This window comes from Sciurus vulgaris (genome assembly GCF_902686455.1).
Source record: "Sciurus vulgaris genome assembly, chromosome: 9".
Taxonomy (NCBI): Eukaryota; Metazoa; Chordata; class Mammalia; order Rodentia; family Sciuridae; genus Sciurus; species Sciurus vulgaris.
The window spans coordinates 70,621,218-70,642,606 of NC_136469.1; the positions used below are offsets into that span (position 1 = coordinate 70,621,218).

Sequence of the window (21,389 nt, forward strand, 5' to 3'; positions counted from 1 at the left end):
GGTTCAATCCCCAGTACCAAAAAAATAAAAATAAAAATTACAAATGATGAAACTTAATCATCAAAAAGTCTAGAATTATGAGGGACTTACACCATCATAAGATCTGTCTCCATTTCCTATCTGAAGAGAGTGAAGCCCCTCTCAGGGCGTTGGGGTAGGGGAGTGAATGGGTGCCAGATGTTCAGATTCCTAAGGCGCCTGTTCCCTGCTGAGGGGCCATAGAATTCTTTCCTAGAGCAAAGCAGAGCATGAATAAAATCTGTTTAGTTTTAGTACGTGAATCAAATAAAGCCCCATGCTATCCCCCTTGCCCACATTTGCTCTTTAATGGTAAGAAAGGGAAGCCTGGGTTTGAATCTTTAGCAGGAGCATTTCACAGTACAGTGGAAGTGGCCCCACACCACACAGGGTGGGGAGCAGTTGCTTTGCAGGGAGCCTAACTGCTCTTCCTGGTTTCATCATGCACAGACTATGGACAGCAGCACCTTCACATCAGGTTGCTGCAAGGGTGATGTTAGATCATGGATATAAAGTACTACTACTATACTTCACCCAACTGATACTGGTGTGTATAAAAAAATCTTCATATAACATTAGTAAACTATCAAGACTTAATATTATGTGATCCAATTGCTGAATCCCAGGATCACGTTTATAAGCAAGAGAATTAATTCTCTGTTCTTAAAACAACTGTACATTGTGGGTGTACAAATTGCTAATCCGAAATTTAATGGCTTACTAGGGGAAATAAATAAAAATGAGAAAGTACTAAGTATGAATAAAGGATTTCAGTTAATAGGAACTCAACTGTGAAATCATACTTAAGATCCAAGAGAGACTTTCTGTATTTCTTAGTCCTTCATAGCATTCTACCAAATGCTAGATTAACTATAAAAGCCCAGTTGTACGGTACCTTCAGGGGCAACCTGTTTTTCACTTCTTATCTAAATCCAGCCCTGTATAGACACCAACTGCCACTTGTCAACACTGATTCCACAGGTTGGTAAACTGCAAAGTTACCACATAATGATAATTTGCCTCGGTCCCCTTTTCTTTGTTTCCACTAGAAACGTCCAGAAGGAAGACCGCACTCCCATGGCTGAAGAATACAACGAATACAAACACATAAAGGCAAAACTAAGACTCCTGGAGGTGCTCATCAGCAAGAGAGACACTGATTCCAAGTCCATGTAAGGGGCACCCCAGCCCAGCAAGGGGTGCCTGTGGATGCAAGGAGGACTTCCTGTTCTCCTGGTAAAGAGCAGCTCTAGAAGGCAGCCTTGGAGCTGGACCTGCAAAGCCTGCAACCCTTCTGCTGCCAGGCCTTTTGGATGGGCTGCTGTTTCCACTGCCTGCCTTAGAAACTATATAGATGGAAGATGACAGTGTGACCTGACTTAGGAATCTTGTAATAAGAAGGTCAAGATTCCTGCACACTTACACACTTGTAGTGGGAACTTCACTAACACTAGCAGTGATGGAGCACTACATTAGACACACCCATCTACAGAGTTATACACTGTTCTTCCCTGGACAACTGAGAAACGTGAGAACATTCTCTAACTGTGATAAAAACAAGCTCAGGACTTTACTCTGTAGAGTGAATTTGCTGTGGAGGTCCATGCTCTCTCTGGACCCAGTCAAGTGTGACCATGCATTGGAGCCCTATTTGCTGCCTTGGCCATTCTAGTGACCTTTCCACAGAGCTGCGCCTTCCCCGCGTGTGTGAATTGATTTTCCCTCCAGCTCTCAGATAGATGGAGGCTGCTGTCTGCCCACAGTGGCAGTGCAGTCATCTATTTGAGGGTGTGTTTCTTCAGGACTTCCTCAGCTGACAAATTCAATCCCTGACTAGGACTTAATCATCTGAAGAGGACAGAGGGATTGTAGCAGCAGCCATATTAATACTGATTTTAAAATCAGGTAACAGGTGAAGAGCCTGGAGATTGTTTCTTGAACACTGACTGCACTTACCAGTGTGGTTTTAATATTGAACACTAAGCGAGGCCAGCATGCCTATGTAACCTACCTAGGGCTTGATTTTGTTGTGGTTCTAGCCAAACTTAAAAGGTCTTGCTTAATTCTTAGCCTAAGTGTAGAGGATCACGTGAGAGAGGAAGCCTGTCCCATCGGCCTCCTGAATACCTACCAGAGTTTAATTTTTCTAAGACAGTAAATCTGCACTAAAATCCCCAGATGGGTAAATATAGCCCTCAGAGCTGAGCTCAAGGTAGAATCTAACTCACACTACTTTCAAGATCATATATAGTAGAAAAAAATAATGGCATGTGGCCAATTTTGATTGTAATTTTTTCAAAGACTGTGTCACAAAGCTGTCTATATTAGACGTTTTGGAGGGACCAGGGAATTTAAGACACCAAATCATTCATCTCTTCATTGTGCTTGATGTCACGCTGTGATTTGTTTTTCTTTTTCACCTTCTGTGTCTCCCCTGAGAAGTGGGTTTGGGGTCCACCCTTGGGCTGTGTAAAGCAAAGCCCTGGTGTCTGTTTGCCCAAGGGCTGAAGTGCGGTCTCAGCAGGCTCCGCCTCCTGAAGACAATATTGCAGGATGGACAGGACCACAGGGAAACCCTCCTGTTTGAGAGTTGCTTTCTTAAAGGTTGCAGTTTTGTTTTATAAAACAGAAAGGAATAGACTGTAAAGCTGTTCCAGCCAGTTGTCAACTGTAAAAATGGGTCTTAAACACCTAGTGGTAGATTCACTGCAGCCTTCTCCATTGCTGAAGTGAGGTAGCAGCTCTCCTCTTTTCAAGTGTGGGGTCGGGGAAAGGAATGTTTTTAAGTTTTTCTTAAAAATAATCATATAGAAGCATGAGCTATGTGTTGGAAGTGCCCTCATTTTAATCCACACACTTATAAAGATGGTACATAATCCTACAAATTTAAATGATGAAAGTATAGTTTGATATTCTTTGCTCTACTGTTTACATTGCAGATCATAATAATTTCAAGGAGTTATATTATAAATAAAATGATGCACTTTAGGATGTTTTCTATTTTTGAAATCTGAACATGAATCATTCACATGACCAAAAATTGTATTTTTAAAAAGAAATACATGTCTAGTCTGTCCTTTTTAATTGTTCTCTTAAATAAGCTATGATATAAATCAAATCATTATCAGTTCACTTTTGAAGCACATCTAAGAGTATTGTTTTGAAAAAATATAGAATTTTTTAAACTCCATATAAGTGAGAAGCTAGTAGGTGTTTTGAAATCTGTTGTTTCCGCCAAAGGTAAATTAACTAAAAGATTTATTCAGGAATCCCCATTCAAAATTTGTATGATTCAATAAAAGAAAACACCAAGTTATAGTAAACTGTGCATGGAATATTGTGTTTTCCTTTGTAGTTTCTAATCTATATTCTTCAGAGAAAGAAGCCCAAATTAAGTTGGGGATGGAGAGCTATGTGTACACCAGATCCTTTTTGAGGGTGTATGAGTCAGTGATTTCTGGCTCTGCCAGAAATGCCGAGGCAAATCTGTTTCCATGACAACCATTGCTGCAGCCTAGCATCTCCAAGCACTAGAGACTGGCTTAATTGGCTTCGAACGACAGAATGCCCCAGACCGGTGTTTTTCCTTTGCTCTCTTGGGAATGTGTGTTTATTAGCACATGCCAACAAAATAAATATCAAGGGTTATTTAATAACAAGTAAAAATAAAGCATGAATAAGCTTGATTATATGATCATAAGAATTAGGTATAGCAAAGGCTTGTAATTTTCATAAGCACTTATTTTTATTGTTTTCGGTCTAGGTAAACACTGAAAATAGATGTTTATATTAAGTATGGTATCATTACTGCATTTCATCCTTGAAAAATTAGTTTGGATTTCACTTTCTAAGACATGGAGATGCAATGTTTAGAATAAGGATCAGCTTAGAAGTGTTTTTAAGACAGTTGAAGTTTGTCCTTTGCTGCTAGAACAAAGTTGGCACAATCCTGGTGATCTCCCAACTCAGGGAACATTTCCACAAAAGACCAAATCCAATTTCAAACTGGAGAATGAACTAATGTTTTCAAATTGTTATTTAGAGTGTAGTGTGGGCTACTAGATGAGATTTCTTCCCTTTGGTTGCCAGTTTGATATCAAAAGATTATTCAGCAATGTAATACATCAGTGTGATTTTTGCTTTGTCTCATTCTGATGCAACACTTGCATGCTGGGGAAAGAGCCTGTAGCAAGGAGTGTCTGCTCCCAGGTGTGACATTTCTAGCCCAGGAAAAATGCCTCTGGGCCATGCCCGTCATAAATACTACACTGAGGCAGCAGTCTTGGAGCCCCACACGGCTGAGCATTTGTGGATGTGGTCGAGCCTGGAATTCCTCACAAGGTAAATACTTGGGGGTTGGTATCAGAACAAAGGAATGGCTGTGACACAATTAAGTTGATTCAGTCTGGGGGTTGCCTAGTTTTCAGCAGTGAGAACTAACCCCAGTAACCAGAACCGATCACAGATTCGTAAGAAAAATGTTTTAAAATTTGTCATTTTTTTAAAGATATCTTTAAACCTGAGAATGAAGATGCCACTATTCTCCCTTTAATGGTGTGTTTATTATTAAACACCATCAGCTATTAACTGCTTGGTGAAAAACGGGTTGTCATCTAAATCCCATTTTGCTTTCCTGACACACTGCTTCCTGGATTCTTCTCTCTCGAGTGGGGAGAAGTGGTTTTTATGCCAAGATCAGTGCCTCTGGTATGTTCTCTTTGAGCATCCACTTGGTTAAAGCAGTAAGAGGGACAAAACTATCCTAAATGTTGAATAGCATTTCCTCTAAAGCCTGCATCTGAAGGAACCCAGAATGTGCTTTTCTCTCCTTGGTTCACTTTTTATTTTTTTTGCCTACTTGACCCTCAAAATGTACTAAAGAGCATATTTTGCCAAAAGAATGGCTGAACATATTTTCGAATTTTTATATATTCACATGGTGCACACTAGCACTATCACAAATGGTGGCCACATGGCAGGCTCCAAGCAAGAGTGATACATACAGCAGCCCCAGCCACTTCCCCAGACTGTGCCCCATCTGGCACCTGCACTTGTCTCCCAAGAGCTTCTTAGTAGATGCATGTCCACAGACCAAGAACAGAAGTACAGATGTGACCAATACGTACGTGAAAAGGAAGTCTATGTACAGTTACAACTTAATTGGTACTACAAAGTTGCAGTTCTATCTTTTAGAGAATCTCATTTTTACCTGGAATGGAGTCAGTCACGGTCACCTGTGTAGCTAGAGAAATCAGGTCCATGGTAGATCTGATTCTCCACCTGAAAATACCTACACCGTCATGAATATTGTCAAGCATGAGTAAAATTTTCCCAAGTAATATGGGCCCGGAACAATGTTTACATGACATGTAAGCAGGAAGAATTTGAAATTACCAATGTCCTTTTTAAAAATGTAAATTGAATGAAAAATATTATGTACATTTTTTGTACATGACTTTTGTATAAGCTTAAAATAAAATATTTTTAACTGGAAGTTCTGAAACTTGTGGGAGTGTCAGGGATGTATGACTGAACTGCCTGTGGGGTCTGATCTTTCCTTTCTTTAAGGAATCCAACACTGGCTCCCTGGAGCCCCTCAGAAGACCCATGATTAAGTTTTTCTTCTGTCTCTAGGAAAGAAGGGCATTGGAAGGTGAAGCAATATGGGTACGTGTTAGGCATATACATGTTGTAGCTAGAAAAATATGTGCTCTATGCTCATTAGCCTTTAAACTAATTCATAAAAGTGGTTAGAAGTGCTGGGGAGGGGGTATATAGAAACAAAAGCAAAATATTTTTTAAAAGTACATTTCCAGAGTCTATGAGGCCATCATAGGTAAATACATTTGGCATTTACTATTCTGAAACTTAAGGCCACCAGAAAACAGACTTTGGGGGAAAGGCACATTTCAATTGTGTAAAGTAAGCACCTTTCCCTTAATGTTGCCTGCCAGAGGCCAGGTGTGGCACTAAGAGCCTGCCAGGCATCTGCCAACTTAAGCCTTGAATGGCTGAGTGGGTGCCCCAGAGTAGGTAGGCATGCAGGTGTTCTTTGGACTGCACGTGCTGTGTATACAGTAAGCGACTTTTAAAAAGTCAGACTTGGAGTAAAGAACTTGTCCTAGTGCTAAAACCAGGTTTGCCCCCAAGACCAGTCCGACTTGTGAGGACAAGCAGAGCTGCTAACACAGACACCATTTAACGAGGTCCTGCAAGAACTGAGGCTCATCCAGAATTTAAATTTTTTAACACTGGGTCCAAAGTAATAAAATTTGGTGTAAGTTACAGGCAGCATTTAGTGATCCTCCATTTCCTTCAATACTTTGATGTTATACAAGGGCAAGTACATGAAGGTCCTACAACCTGTGACAAAGCCACTCTCACCCTACACTGGTTTTGCTTCTAGTCCTATACTAGTCTGCAGATCTGTGGACGGTCTCAGTGGGAATGTCAGATGGAGATCTACCCACGTTTGGGGAGGGAAGACTGAGGAAGAGAAGCAGAACCCCCTTCAAGGGTCTCATTATTACCTCTTATAAAAATGAATTCTGAATATTGTAAGACAAAATATATCAGTTATCCCTAAGCTGGGTCAGCTCACCAAGGCTATATATACACACAATGGAATTTCATATTCAGTAAAAGCCAAAAGTAAAATTCATTCCCAAAGGCATTTTTAGAATCCTGGCTGGCAGACAGACAAATGGGGTTTGGCAGGAACTGGAGTTGTTGACAGCTTGGTTCTCACTTTTCCTCTCCAGCATCAAGGCTTATCCCACAAGGGTGGCTCCGAGGTGTACGGCAGCTGCCCCGAAGAACTTGACCCAATGCAAAACAGCAGGAACATCTCTCTGAGCGCTCGGGTCCCCAGCTGGGCCATGTATATATAAATTATATGTTAACTACAAATTCTGAAATTCGCAATCTTTTAGATGTTTGAATTTAATTTCTCAAAAGCAATTCAAAGATATGCAGAAATCTTTGTACTGTTTTTCTGGTTCTCCAGCTTTGAGTACTATTTTAGCAAGACATTTTGAGATATTGATTTTTCTATAACTGTTACTTTTAAAGAATTTAAAATTACTATACAGGATTAAACAAATGGAAAGGAAAGGAGAGTGAAAGCTGCAGAGAGCAGTGCTTCTTCCATTGAACCTGCATGTGAATGTCTGGGATCTTGGAGTGTAGTGGGTCTCCAGGGCCTCGGATGAATGCCTTCCTGAGGAGCTGCATTATGCTCAATCCAAGAACCTCATCTTGAGGAGGATGCAGACCACATCCTGGGAAACTGGAATGAACAGCTCCACTAATTAATCCAACATACTGAGTTAACAGAGTGGTAACAGAGAACAGCACACTGGACCACACGAAAAAGAGACCATTGCTTGAGGTTTAAGGGCCACACTGCAGACAGATGACCCAGCGGTATGATCAGGATGCATAATTTACCCTCTCAAAGTCTGTTTATGTGAAAAATGGAATATAATCATAGTACCTACTCCAAGAAGGTTATTACAAGAATTTACTTAGATGACTGTAAACTGATCACACAGTAAATCCTCAACAGTGATGGTGCTGGGGTCATCACCATTGCTGAGGCTGGCTTTGAACTCATAATCCTCCTGTCTCAGCCTCCGGAGCTGCTAGGATTACAGGCGTGCACCACCGCACCCACTACCATGGCGTATACGTTTAACAACTAAAAACTAAATGTACCTGATGGGAGAGTTGCTCCAATTTTGGCAAGCTCCTAATCGGCATACTAAATTTCATCAAAACCTATGATCAAGGCCAGGAAAGTACCTGGGGTCCTCCAGTGCCTCATCAACATGGCGAAGAAATAAAGGTGCCACTGCTTGGGCCAACAGCAAGAAAAGCTCTGGGATTCAGTGATTTTATAGTCTCATTGAATGAGCCTGTTATCCCTGTTACCTCAGAAATTTAGAAGCTTAATTAAGATCTACTCTCCAAACACTCCGCCAGTGCCTTGAACTTGAGAGTCCTTGATGGTGGTTCACAGACATCTGCATTCCTGAGAATGTTCAGGCATTGAAGGTCAAGACCCATTTTTGACAAGCAGCAGTAGCTTTGGTTGTGGCAGGCCAGCCCTGCTGGGACCACAAGTCAGTACCTAGTTGGCACTTGCTGTCAACTTTTGCTCTCAAGAGTGCTGACCCCTGATGACCCAGTGGAGAATGGGGTTTTTTCCAAATCTGCTCTTTGCTTTCTTTTCCTCCTAATCCTAAAGAAAAAGTAACCATGAAAGACTTATCTGGTTTAGTGTTTGGCTCCATTTGAGGGGTGCGTGTATGTCTTTTAATTCTTATTTAAGTTTCTCAGGAAGTTCAACAGCAGTAGAAGCTGAATCAATAATTATCATAAATTGTATCTAACTCCCATGGGATTAGGCCGAGGAAAATCAGCTTTTAAAAGATCTGAAGACCATGTGATTGTGCACCCTGCCAAGTATCCAGATACTCAGTGAGTGGGAAGGGAAGCTGACATCTGAACTAATTTTCTTGGTGCTATACACAACTAAGGAGCATGCATGCCACATTTTGGAAGGAAATAAAGCACCAAAGCCTAGGATGGCTGATCCAGAGGAGAGGCTGTTATTAATGCAGAGCCAAGAAGTCTGCCCACACTGTGGTGGACACCTCTTCTGGCACCTATTCTCCTGCAAATCTCATTGCACAAGAAAAGGGCATGAGAGACGTTAACCCAAACCTCCCTAGTTTGGAGGGGACCAGCAGCCCCTATCTGCATCAGTCTGTTAGCAGCCCAAAGCAGAGACTGAGTCAAGAAACCAACATTTGGGGCTGGGGAGATACCCCAGTCGGTAGAGTGCTTGCCTTGCAAGCACAAGGCCCTGGGTTCGATCCCCAGCACCACAAAAAACAAACAAACAAACAAACAAAAAAAAACATTTGGGGCTGGGGTTGTGACTCAGTGGTAGAGTGCTCACCTAGCACGTGTGAGGCACTGGGTTTGATCCTCAGGGCCACATTAAAAAATAGATATGTCACAACCCTCACAGGGCTCTGCTCTCATAGGGAAGCATTAATTCCTTTTCCAAGAACCCGGATTGGAAAGGTTTTGTGTTGCTTCCAACTGGAGAACTCGCTTGGTCAACAGGAGAACATTCACCTTTTCTGAATCCCCATCCTTATCACAAATGTCTGCACTGCTCTGTGTGATCCTATTCCCCAGCATGAGCCTGCAGGCTCCCATCCATGCTCCACAGAAACATCTCAAAAACATCCATAAAGCAGAAAACGTAAAACTCAAGCAGCCTCTGTTACTAGCCAAGTTAAGGTCATCAAAAGGCAACATGGGCATTGTATTCTTAGACATTTTAGGGAGCTAACTGGTTTTAAATTTGTGGGGTTTTATTTATTTTGTGCAGTATTGAGGATTGAACCCAGGTGTACTTTACCACCAAACTACATCCTCATTTTGAGACAGGGCCTCACTAAGTTGCTGAGCCTGACTTTGAACTTGTGATCTTCCTGTCTCAGCCTCCCCAGTTACTGAGATTACAGGGGTACACCACCATACCCTGGCTTGTTTGGTTCCATATAGCCGAAGAAAACTTGAGATAATCAACATCCACATTTCTCAATAAAAGGAAATAATGAAACTCAGCAGGCTGGCTTTGACTTATTTTTTCTCCTAAGCTTGTCCCTAACAAAGTATTCTATTCACTGGGAATCACTACAAATCTATTTTCCATATTCTAGCATATGCCCTCCTTTGACTTGCCCATCTGTCATCTGGTTAACTACTATTTGAATCCAAATAATAGTTCTGGGAGAAATTAGTAGATAATAAGCTCTCTGCCACCCCCACCTCATACCCCCCTGCAAAAATCCTGCCAAAAGATAGGGGGAAACTAAGTTTGGGAAATGTCATATACTCCATTCCCCTTTTGGAGATTCACAAAGTTGTCTAAGAAGCCTTACAATAAAGTTTAACTTGCCTTAACCCAGAGATAGACCATATCTCATATAAATACAAGTTTTTTGTTTTTTTTTTTTTTTTTCCTATCTCATAAAAGATGATTTTTCTATGGGAAGTGCTGCCTTTTGCCAAGTACTGAGACATGAAGGTCAAGTCTTCCTGTTTCTGAGAACACAGAGCTGCCTATGGGCTGAGTCTCCCATCGCCATGGAGTGACCCAGCAACTTCCTATCCTGAGAGGACCTTGCCTTTACCCTCTGCCCTGAGACAGTCCAGCATCACTGCTTGGGGAGGTGAAGAGGGCACAGAATACCCACATTTCAAGCTCTAACCAGAAGCAACGCTCTCAATTCCAATACTTAGCTAAAATCCTGCTGAGCCATATGCAATGTGGCATCCTAGATCAAACCCTAGAAAAAGACACCAGTGGGAAAACTGGTAAAAATCCAAATAAAGTCCGGAATTTAGTTAATCAGAATTTCCCAATACTGGTTTCCTTAATTTTAGTAAATGTACCATACACATTGTTTAAGATAAACATTATAGGAAACTGAGGAATAGAAGAATTCTGTACTTTCTTTGCTACTTTTCTACACATCTAAAATATTCAAAAAATATTAAAGGAAGAAAATAACAAAACAAAACCCTAAAGAGGAATCACCTGAAGGGTATGAAGCTCATCCCTCTCTCCATGTTTTACAACGGACCCTGTCTTAGTCCATTTGGGCTGCCAAACAAAACACCAGGCTGAGTAACTTACAAACAGAACTGAGTACCTGACCATTCTGAAGGCTGAAAGTCCAAGGTCAAGGCACTGGTGGTCTTCTGAGGGCTGCTCTGAGGTTGTCTTCTCATTGTGTCCTCTCATGGCAAAGGGGCAAGGCATCTCTGTGGGTTTTTTTTTTTTTTTTTTTTTTGGGGGGGGGGGGGTGCTGAGGACCGAACCCAGGGCCTTGTGCTTATAAGGCAAGCACTCTACCAACTGAGCTATCTCCCCAGCCCCTCTGTGGGTTCTTTTATAAGGACACTAATTTCACTCATGAGACTGCTACCTCACCACCAAATGGAATACCTCCCCAAGCCCCACCCTCACCTTCTCATCCGCTCACCTTGGGGCTTAAGTCTCAACACATGAATTTGAGAGGGGAAAAAGAGGGACTGCCCTACACAGTGTGAGGCATTAGCATACCTAGCCCCAGACCACTAACCCAGCGGGTGACACTCAGCTGCACTTGAGACCCACTGCAGATGCCATGAGAACTGCATACCTGATCACTACTGAATCGCACATGGCAGCAAAAGACAAAACTTGGTGTGACTTACCTGGCATATCATAGTGTTACTTTTTATTTGACCTCTGTGCAGCCTCAAATTTGCTGCCCAGATCCAGCAGGTGGGCAAAATGCTGGTTAGTAGTCCAGGCTACCATTATGTAATAACAAGCAAGTTATTGTCACATGAAAAACAGGATAATGCTGGTAATTACTGAGAGATTATGTACTAGGCACTGTGTGCTTTCCATGAATTCATTTAATCCTCATAATAATTTCATGAGGAATTATTATGTCCCCATTTTAACAGGAAGAAAATCAGGCACAGAGAGGTTAAGAAACCTGCTCAAGCCTACACAGCCAGAAAGGGCTATGGTGGCAACTAAACATATAATACCTAGTAAATACTAATGCAAGATCTGGTATACCACATGTAATCAATATGGGTTATTAATATAGTCAGAATCTTATTATCCATTTCTGTGGGTTAATCTTAGACTAGATATGATTTTCTTACCTCTGGGGGGAAAAAAAAAAAAAAAAACCAAACACTTATTTTCTATGGTTCAACATCATATTATGCTCTAGTTCCTCTAAGAGTTCAGAAAAGTTATTCACTGCTATGACGATTCCTGCAAGTCTGATTCCACAGGGACTGGCCAATTTATTTTTGTACAGTACTAGGCATTATTACATTAGGCATGGTAGGTCACTCAATATGTTACATAGCCCTCCATTACTTTTTTTTTTTTTTTTTTTTTAACTTCTTCCAACCTTTAGAAATGCAGAAATCATTTTCACTTAAGGGCTACAGTTTGCCAGCACCTGCTCTCCAGGGTTATTAATAGATACCATATAAATCATCAAAAGGCTTCTGCATGAAGTGGGTGGAACTATCAGCATTTGCTAAATTACCTAGTTACACTTTGCATGAACCCTACCTATCAAAGGAAAACTGCCAAAGAATTTTGTTAAATTGGGAAGTGACTAAAACGGTGAAGATACAACCAAAGTTTTGTAGGAGAGGAAGGGAAATCCAGAAATCCCTGCCTGGAAAAGTGGAGTCTTCTTAAGCAATAAGTGATGAAAAGGAAAGTATCCCAGAATAATCCTAGTGTTCTTGAAGGAGCACTGAATTTTACTCATGTAACAAATATTTAGAAATACTTTTGGGCGTCTCCATGTTCATACACTGTTCTCAATAATAGAATTATAGAGTTCAAAGGGACCTTAGAAATTATCTGGTCCAATTTCCTTATATCAGAAATGAAGATTCTGTGGCCCTAAAGTTATTTAAAATAACTTGGCTATTTCTGTCCAAATTTAAATATGATCAGTTTTGTTGCCCCTCAAAGTTGCCATTTACATAGGTTATTAAATGTTGGTGAATGGAGCTACTGTTCTTTACTACTTTAAACCCTCTATAAAACCTGGTAAAACAACACATCACTGTTGTAGAAATTTATTGAAAATGCTTTTGTTGTGTTTCATACTCTTACAGCATGCATAAGTGGGCCAAGCATCAATCACTGGATGAACAAGTCTAATTTATCTTCAATTTCTCTTCTTCCTCGTCTCCATCTCTCCTTTGCACATGCTCTTCCTAGTTACACTGCTGCTACCTTTGCTGCTCTGAGCTGCTGTGTTTCTGCTTTAGTCCTTCCCATTCCAAATCTTCCACATTTTCCTTCTTAAAACCAGGATCAGAGTCAGTTGCAGTGGTGAACACCTGTAATCCCAGCGGCTCAGGAGTCTGAGGCAGGAGGATGGAGAGTTGAAACCCAGCCTCAGCAACTTAGCAAGGCCTTAAGCAACTTAGTGAGACCCAATCTCTAATAAAACTTTATAAATGGCTGGGGATGTGACTCAGTGGTTAAGCACTCCTGGGTTAAATTCCTGGTAACAACAACAACAACAACAAAAAAGGGCTCAGGTCACATCACCTAGGGGCTCTGGATCCTTGAGCAAATGCTACCCAGTTACCCACTAAAGTTGTAATGTGGAGCCAGGTTCTCCCAGTCCAAGTCCCCCATCTATCTCTCTAGACTTATTACCATTACTCCACTTCTTCTGATGCTCCCTTCAAACTGTTCCACGCCCTTCCCTAAAATATGCTCCCGAGTTTGCACCTCTGCTGAGGCCTCTTCCTCTCTGGAAAAGCCTTTTTGCTTATTACAACTTTCAGAAATCCCATCCCTCCTCCGTGCTCCTGCCCCTGCTTGCTTTATTTCTCAGCACTTGGTTCTACTTTCTTATGGCAGGAACCAAATTTCACCTTCCATTAGATTATTTGGGTATATGACCTGATGCTTCTAATGAAAGCAAGCTGACCATTCTGCAAGTACAAGAAGAAATAGTTTTAAGTTAAAACACCGAATTTATTGCATAATATTGTACTATATGCACACACATAGAAAATAAACATTTCATATAACTGTATATCTTTTTTTAATATTGTATTTATAAAGACTGAAAAACTACCAATTTAGCAATTGGAGTAAGTTTTAAAAACAAAAAGCAAAAATCCACAATCCTTCATCGAGATTTGAATCTGTATCACGGTTCATAAATACTTCATTTTATATAAATAAGTTTTTTCTCTAGTTACTAGGAATTTAAAATTAGGCTTACATGGGTTCTTTGATCATGTAGAATTCTCTTATCCCATGATGAAGAAGGTTGAGCATGTCATTTTTGAGATACATATATTTGATTTAAACATAATCCCCTCAAAATTCCACTGTAAACAAACATTTCAAATGTGATAAACAAAAATTCTATCATAAAGAATGTCCTTAAATCTTAACAATTAGGGAAGAGGGGGAAAAAATCTAAATAGAAAATTTGAAATTTAAATAAAAAGAAAAAAAACAAAAAACAAAAAACAGCATGTATCCACCAGAAGGAGAAGGGAGGAAGGGAGAATTAAGTCCTAACAAAGAAGAGGATGCAGTAGAGAAGAGAGGAAAGCAAAGTAAGGGAGGGGTGAAAGGAGAAAAGAGAAGAAAGATGACATAAAACAGAGAAAGGGGCGAGAAATGTATTGTTTCTACTTTTCTTGGGCAACATAGAGACTCTGTTTAAAAAAAAAAAAAAAAATTAACGCAACTTGCTCCAAAAGCTAGATAACGGAAGGGGTGGGAGGCCTATCAATTCATCTTATTGTCAAAGGGGCATGGCTGAGCAGCAAAACAAAATTAGGCTCAACTGCAACTTGAAGCTGCTCTGCATATCTTTAAGGAGGCCTAGGAAATATGCACAGCCATGGGAAGGTTGCTATTCCCTCAAGAACTTTATTTTATTTATTTATTTTTTTAAGCAAGCTGTGTTCATAAAGGCTCCTGGAAATTCTCAAGAGCTCTGCTGAAGTAATGGATTCAGACTTGGCTTTGGGGGATTGGGAGTTTCTGAAGTAGTCCTTTCCTCCTGTAGATTCGAGTAGGGCTGCAACAAGCCAGGGCATTTCCAAGGCTGAAGAGAAAGGAGGCGGTCAGCATGCGCAGTTAGGAAGGAACAGATCAGTCAAAGTCATTCTTATAGAGGAATGAGAAGTTAGGAGAAGGAAAAGGAAGTATTGTGAGGAAAGAACAGGCTGAGACAGACATTTAGGAAATGAAAGGTTAAAAGTCTACTGCCATTTTATCCAGCAGAATGCAACACATTCACAGGTAAAAAGAATACTGGGTAGTTTGGTTTAAAACAAAAACAAAACAAAATCCAAACCAACTCCCATATCAGAGTTAATTTTTCATCCTATCCCCAACCCCTGATTTTTGGACCAGGCTGTTAGCTACTTATAACCCCAGAAGCACATAACCAGTTTCAGGATTCAAAAGTCCCAATCCACTTAGACAATAAAAAAATAGATCACTCCCCATGATTTTCTCTATAGACCTCAGTGTAGACACTGAGGAAGGAAGGGCCATCTAGAACCAGCTGGAGAGACTCAGGCCAAACTAAACCCCTCATAGTTATCAAGTGCCTGGGTCAGTCGTGCACTCAGAATCTCTTTGCTGCTGTACTTGGGGAGGTCAAGCAGGTTGTAGCAAGTGTGGGCCACAGGCAAGTACTCCTCCCCACTGGCCGTGGACTGGATGACGATCTGTAGGCTGGCCATGCCATAGATGGGAATCCTGTCACTGCCAGTCAGGAATACTGTGGGAGAAAGTGAAATGGCATTAGCATTCTCTCAGCACTCTTGCTGCAACAGAGAGGATGGAATGACACCCTGTGGCTCCCATGGGAAGTACAATTCCATGCATGTGCCAGTATGTACCCAGAGGAATGATGAATGCTCAGAACCACCCTCAAATAAAAAATGTCATCAAACATGTGCCCTCATAAACCTTATAAGCTTTCACAAAACCAAAGAGAAAGGAATGATTGACATAGAAAATGAGGAGATGCCCTCGGGATATCAGGAAGACCAAGCTTCTATGACCTCAAGTCTCCTCTCATGCCAAGTGTCTAATGCCTATGCCGCCGTGCCGACTGAGCTTCCATTTAGGATCTGATGTCCATGGTCTCCTTCAAAACTCAGAAGAACTGATCCAGATAAATCATTTCAATCTTATAACACCACTGTGACTTGACAAAAGTCAGGACAGGGGGTAGGGTGTGGCCACAAGAGCTTGTCTTTCCCTCTTCCTAGTGCAGGGTAACTTTCTCACAGTAGAAATGCTGGAAATCACTATAATGAAATCATCACTTAAGAAGCACTTTCAAATAACCTGAGGTGAGGATGTACAGACATTCTTGCCAAGACCTCCAGAGTTAACAGGAATTTCCCTAAGTGTAATGGTTTCTGAACAGCAAATGCTTTTTCTACAGAAGTCCCCAGAGCCATAATGAGGCTTCTCTTGAATGCTCTACCACATCCTTTAGCAGGTTTTATCCTGTTATCTAACTAATGTCCCTGCTTCTCAACAGCCCAACATAACTGGGCAGAGCAGAGCTGGGCCTTTGGGAGAGTTCCGGTGTTAGATCTCCACTTCCTCTCATCTTTGCTCAATGACAGCAGCAGAACCGGGGCCTAACCCCTACATTACTAAAATATGCTCATTCTTATAAAGCAAAACCAATTACCCTTTCAAACCCTATTTTTCGTTTTCTATGAATAAAAATTCTATACTCTTCATTGACTAATTTCTGACTTTGATTATATGTAATAAAGGGAAGATAAAGGGAAGATTTCAGCTATTTTTAAAAGGCCAAATTTGTTCATGTAAACTAACTTCATTTTCCTTTCCAAGAATATTACCCTTCTCTGATGTCCTCCAGCAAGTCACAAAGAACCATATATCATATGATTCCTTTTATAAGAAATGTCCATAATAGGCAAATCCTATTATACCTCCCCAGTTCCATCTACAAAGGCACTTAGCAATATTTTTTTAACTTTATTTTTTTGTTTATACTTAAGCAATGTTTTTTTAAAGGCTATAGATATAAGGGAGGCTAGTCCAAGCGACTTCATTCCCTAAATATAATACTTAAGGAATCACTTTCTCTTTTGCGGGGGCATGGGGGATTGAACCCAAGGGTGCTTTATCCCTGAGTCACATTTCCCGTTCTTTTTTTTTTTTATTTTGAGACAGGATCTCACTAAGTTGCTAAGGCTGGCCTCAAACTTATAATCTTCCTGCCTCAGCCTCCTGAGCTAAGACTATAGATATGCACCACCACACCTGAAAAGGAATCACTTTCATATAAAATAACTATTGCATCATTTATTCATCTGCTTTTGTTTTTTGAGATAGGGTCTCTCTCTGCTCAGACCAGGCTCAAACTTCTGGACTTAAGGAGTCCTCCTGCCTCAGCCTCCTGACTAATTGGGACCACAGGTGGGCATTGCCACCCCCAGCTAAATAACTATTTACTTTTAAAGCAACTGAAAAAAAATCAATAAAAAGCTTTTCCCCTCCCTTTAATATAATCCCTCCTTTTAGGCAAAAGATATAGATTAAAAATGTATGCTGTGCCTGACATCACTAAAAAAAAAAAACCAACCATAAGTGTATTTACTTACTTACACTTTACCACTTAGAAAAGTTGAATCCTACCTATGGGGTATATTTTCCTACACTATACATGAGACTAAAATGCCATACTGATATTACTGATACTCACAGAGAAATTTCTTCTTCTTTTCCAATGGAAACTCATGAAATGTTTCCCAGAATAGTTTCACAGTGGGATGTGTAGCTGAGTAATCGCCCTTGTAGATGGCAGTCTGTCCATAAAAGACAATAAGAAAAAAATTATCTTATAGAAGAACAATATTATAGTAGACATGGATATCATTTTTCATTTGAGACTAAGAAATTGCTACCGAAATGCAGAGGCCCCCAAATCATACTCAACTGCGGTATGCTCTCAAGGGAGACTAGGCCCTGGGCGATCTACCCAGGCAGCTGCTGGTTCAAAGCTAGCATCTTTTGAGCTTACCTCTTCTAGCTCTTCCCAGTTGTAGTTGCTGTTCCCTACCATCATGGCCCTCAGTTCTGAAGGCTGGAAGAGCTCAAGTACTTTGCCACCGCACACCTTTAGGAAGCCACTGGAGAATGCTGTGTACCATTCATGAACTGAGATGTGGAAGACATAATTCACATAGGCATCTACAAACTCCTGCCTGCCAGAAGACCAAAGAAACATAATTAGCTCAAGCCTCGTATAAGTTATGAAGTTGCCCTTCTACTCTGAGCTTGAGAGTGATAAAAAAATGGAATTCCATCAAGTTCCATACCAGGTGGCATGCCAAAGGCATTATCATGGAGGCCACTGGCCCTCCACGCCTTTCAGTTCTAGCCCTAGGATTCCATGGAATGTTTCAAGTGACCTGGGATGGGAAGGGAAAGAGGTCAGACAGAAAGAACCATGCTGCTGACTCTACCTGAGGAATTCCACTTTCTTCCTGCTTAAAATTTAGTTTAGAAAACAAAGACTTTTTCTTTCAAGCAGTAATAGTTGCATGGCAATTGTTCTAAGCCATTTCCCCTATCTTCGGAAACAAATAAAGCTAAACAACCTGACATCTGTATCCTTGTGTATTTTAAAAAGCAATCACCCTTAATATAAATGGCAGTCTGTCCAAGGAGGTCCACAATAAAAAGTGTATTTCACAGAATAAGAATGACATTACAGAAGACACTGTACCATTTACATAGGAGGCTAAGGAATAACTACTGAGATGTAGGAGACCTCTAAATCCTACTCAACCACAGAAGCCTTCAGACATGACAATAACTTTTTGAATTCTGTAACTCCTTTATTATAAATCCTTTAAGTATCTTTGGAAAGAACTATCTCAAACAATGGCTCCATCTCACTAATAATGAAATGCAAATGAAGACAACAGTAAATTACCACTGCACCCATCAGACTGACATAAAAATCAGATGGTAAAGACATGGGGAAATGTGAACGTCATACACAGCAAAGGGGAAGATACACTATGAAATGATAAGCACCACATTATTATTATTATTATTATGAGATAAATGAAGATCAACCAAATGAGAAAAGCAATGGCTATTTAATTGAAGCTTCCTATATATCAAGGGCGTCATCCACTGTCACTGGTGTTTGTGAGAAACTCAAAGACAGGCAGAGAGGTGGGGAATGCTTTATAGTGAAAAGGGAGGCTGCCGGTCCACCTTGCCTGGAGGCTATTGGCATGAGGACGCTTAGGTGGGCTAACTAGAAATGGGGCATCCTATGTTTGGGGTGCATATTTGGCTTTCTCTGACTGGCCCTACATCAGAAATGGGAAAAAATTAGGAGAACTATAGGCTATTAATAAAATCCTGGCCATTCTGAGCTGATTGTTACAGAATTTATAGAGAAAGACAGCAATCAGGCCTTTTCCAAGCCTGACTTTCAGCAGGCTGGCTTCCTGGGCTGTTTTTGTAGATAAAAGTTTGGTTTCCTTGGCAGGTAGCTGCAGATTATGGGACAGAGCTCTACTTTTATATATGGCCAAGCCATTGTCCACATGTATATTCAGTTTCTTACAATACACACCATGACACGAGGCATAAACATTTGAGAAGAAAATTGGTCAATATCTACAAAAGTTGAAAATATAAACACCCTTTGCCCCAGCCACTCTACCAGCAAGGGATGTAATCCAGAGAGACTCATATAAGCACAGGGATCCTAACTACAGCACCTTCTTATAGTATACAGAATGTAGAGAAATAAAACTAATATCCATTAACATGAGAATGGTCCAAGAAAAGATGGTATAGTCATACAAGAGAAACCATAAAACAGAGCACTTTCCTGGAATTAATTAGATCTGTATTTGTCAAAACAGTAGGCTCTCAAGAGCAAGGAATGAAAAGCAAGTTTTTGAATGTTAAGTACAATATGCCAGCACTTATGTAAGTTGTTGTTTATCCCTAAAACGATGAGCTCTGCCGCTTACATCTGTGCTCCTTGGGTAAGTTCTTTATTCTTTCTTTGCCTTAGTTTCCTCATCTGTAAAGTGGGAAGGGTAAGGAGGACATAAATCACAACACTGTTGTCAAGATTTGTTAATTCATGTAAAACAGCTTAGAACCCAAGCTAGTGTATAATATTTGCTTTGTAAGTCTTAGCAATCCTTGTCATACTATTTACAGATAAAATATTTTGTTTGTGGATATTAAATTATATATATGGTATGCAGAAACAAGCAACTACAAAGTTTTTAAATCCTCACAGGCTTGCGGCCACTAAGATAAGTAATCTGAAATCTGTACGGCCACCTTGCTTTGAAAAAGGATCTCTTTTATCTCCCAGAAAACCCCCAGGGTTCTGTAGCCATAAGCTGCCTTGAGAAGTAAGTTGTTGTCTGAGTTTGGGCTGCTCTGGGGTATACTCCCATCTCAGACTACACAAATCCTCCACTGCACTGTCTAGGGAGGTAGCTACCTAGTGAATTCAACTTGTCCAACAAAATGACTATAACCTAAGTGCACTGTGTGCCCTATACTGTAGAAGACTGTGTTGCAACAGGAAGGCAAACAGCTCAGCCAGCTACTTGTGTCCTTATACCAGTGCCAGGACAGAACATGGTTCCCAAAGACCATTCCCCCAAGTTGCATTCAGGCACCTGTTACTGACAGGGTTGGAAAGAAACACCAGCAGTCCCTGCTGCTGACCCACCCACAGGGAAGCACTGAAGGGGCCTTGAGCAACTCTGTGGCTCCAGCTCTCACTCCACCACCAGATGTGTACAGCTGTACCTGCCTCCCAGACAGGAACTGTCACTGAACCAGCAGAGAGGAACACCACAGTTCTGCTACCACCATTTCAGCTGCTGCCCTAACCTATACCCAGTCTGACTGCACACTGCTGTCAGGACTGGGTGTGGGCACTACACAGGGGGTGCTGTGATTCCCACAACCTACTTTCCTCATGGAGTGTATAGACCAGTTTGAACTGGCTAGATGTCAAGTGCTTTAGGCCTCTCTTATCACTATTTGGACTGCCAGTCCCAAAGACCTGGCTAATGGCAGAACTAGCATCAACAGTGCCTGAGGAAACCCCCAATGCCTAACGAGGCTACTACTCCCACTGTAGGAGTAGCCACACAATGAGCCACTGCTGTTTGCATCACACCAGCCTAAACTGCCAAAGTGTCCCCAATTCTTGACTGACTTGCAGAGACAGTGAGTCTCTCCAACTCTGCCACAGTATGTACCATGCCTAAAGTCGTTAGTCATGACCAAAGAAGCTGTAGGGAAACTACACTATGGTGCCCTGCAGCAAGCTGCCAACTCAAGATGCATCTTGAGGAGAAAGTCACTGTTACAGTTTGGATGTTAAATGTCCTCAGAGTCCATGTGTTGAAAGATTGGTCCCCAGGTGATAGTAATATTGGGAGTGGTTAAAAACTTTAGGATGTAGGGCCTAGTTGGATAAGAAGGTCATTGGAGACGTGCCCTGGAAGGACATATTTTTCCCCACCCCTTTCTCTTTCTGCTTCCCAGCCACCATGAGGTGAGCAGCTTTGCTCCACCACATACTCTCTACCATGAAGTTTTGCCATGCCATGGGTTCAAAGCAATGGGGCCAAGTGACTATGGAATGAAACCTCTAAAACTGAGCCAGAATAAACCTGTTCTCTTTTAAGTTTATTTATCTCAGGTATTT

The 21,389-nt window shown here is 41.1% G+C and overlaps 2 protein-coding genes across 19 annotated transcripts in view; one reads left to right on the plus strand and one right to left on the minus strand.

Annotated features, from left to right (window-relative positions):
* Nucleotides 1-2,867, plus strand: part of FAM13A (family with sequence similarity 13 member A) — a 378,453-nt gene extending 375,586 nt beyond the window's left edge. For all 14 annotated transcript variants that reach the window (XM_079153220.1, XM_079153218.1, XM_079153221.1 and 11 more), the window contains one exon: nucleotides 1,068-2,867. In XM_079153220.1, the coding sequence (XP_079009346.1) occupies nucleotides 1,068-1,194 (127 nt within the window). In that variant the 3' untranslated portion in view covers nucleotides 1,195-2,867. The remainder of the gene's footprint in view (nucleotides 1-1,067) is intronic.
* A 10,739-nt stretch (nucleotides 2,868-13,606) lies between these two features.
* The window catches only part of HERC3 (HECT and RLD domain containing E3 ubiquitin protein ligase 3), a 115,974-nt gene continuing 108,191 nt past the window's right edge, over nucleotides 13,607-21,389 (minus strand). For 4 of the 5 annotated variants that reach the window (XM_079153206.1, XM_079153205.1, XM_079153207.1 and 1 more), the window contains 3 exons: nucleotides 17,697-17,880; nucleotides 17,379-17,481; nucleotides 13,607-15,404 (listed from right to left, as the gene is read on the minus strand). In XM_079153206.1, coding sequence (XP_079009332.1) covers nucleotides 15,196-15,404; nucleotides 17,379-17,481; nucleotides 17,697-17,880 — 496 coding nt within the window. In that variant the 3' untranslated portion in view covers nucleotides 13,607-15,195. Of the gene's footprint in view, nucleotides 15,405-17,378; nucleotides 17,482-17,696; nucleotides 17,881-21,389 lie in introns of those variants that run through there. The other variant, XR_013766070.1, reaches the window with a different exon arrangement.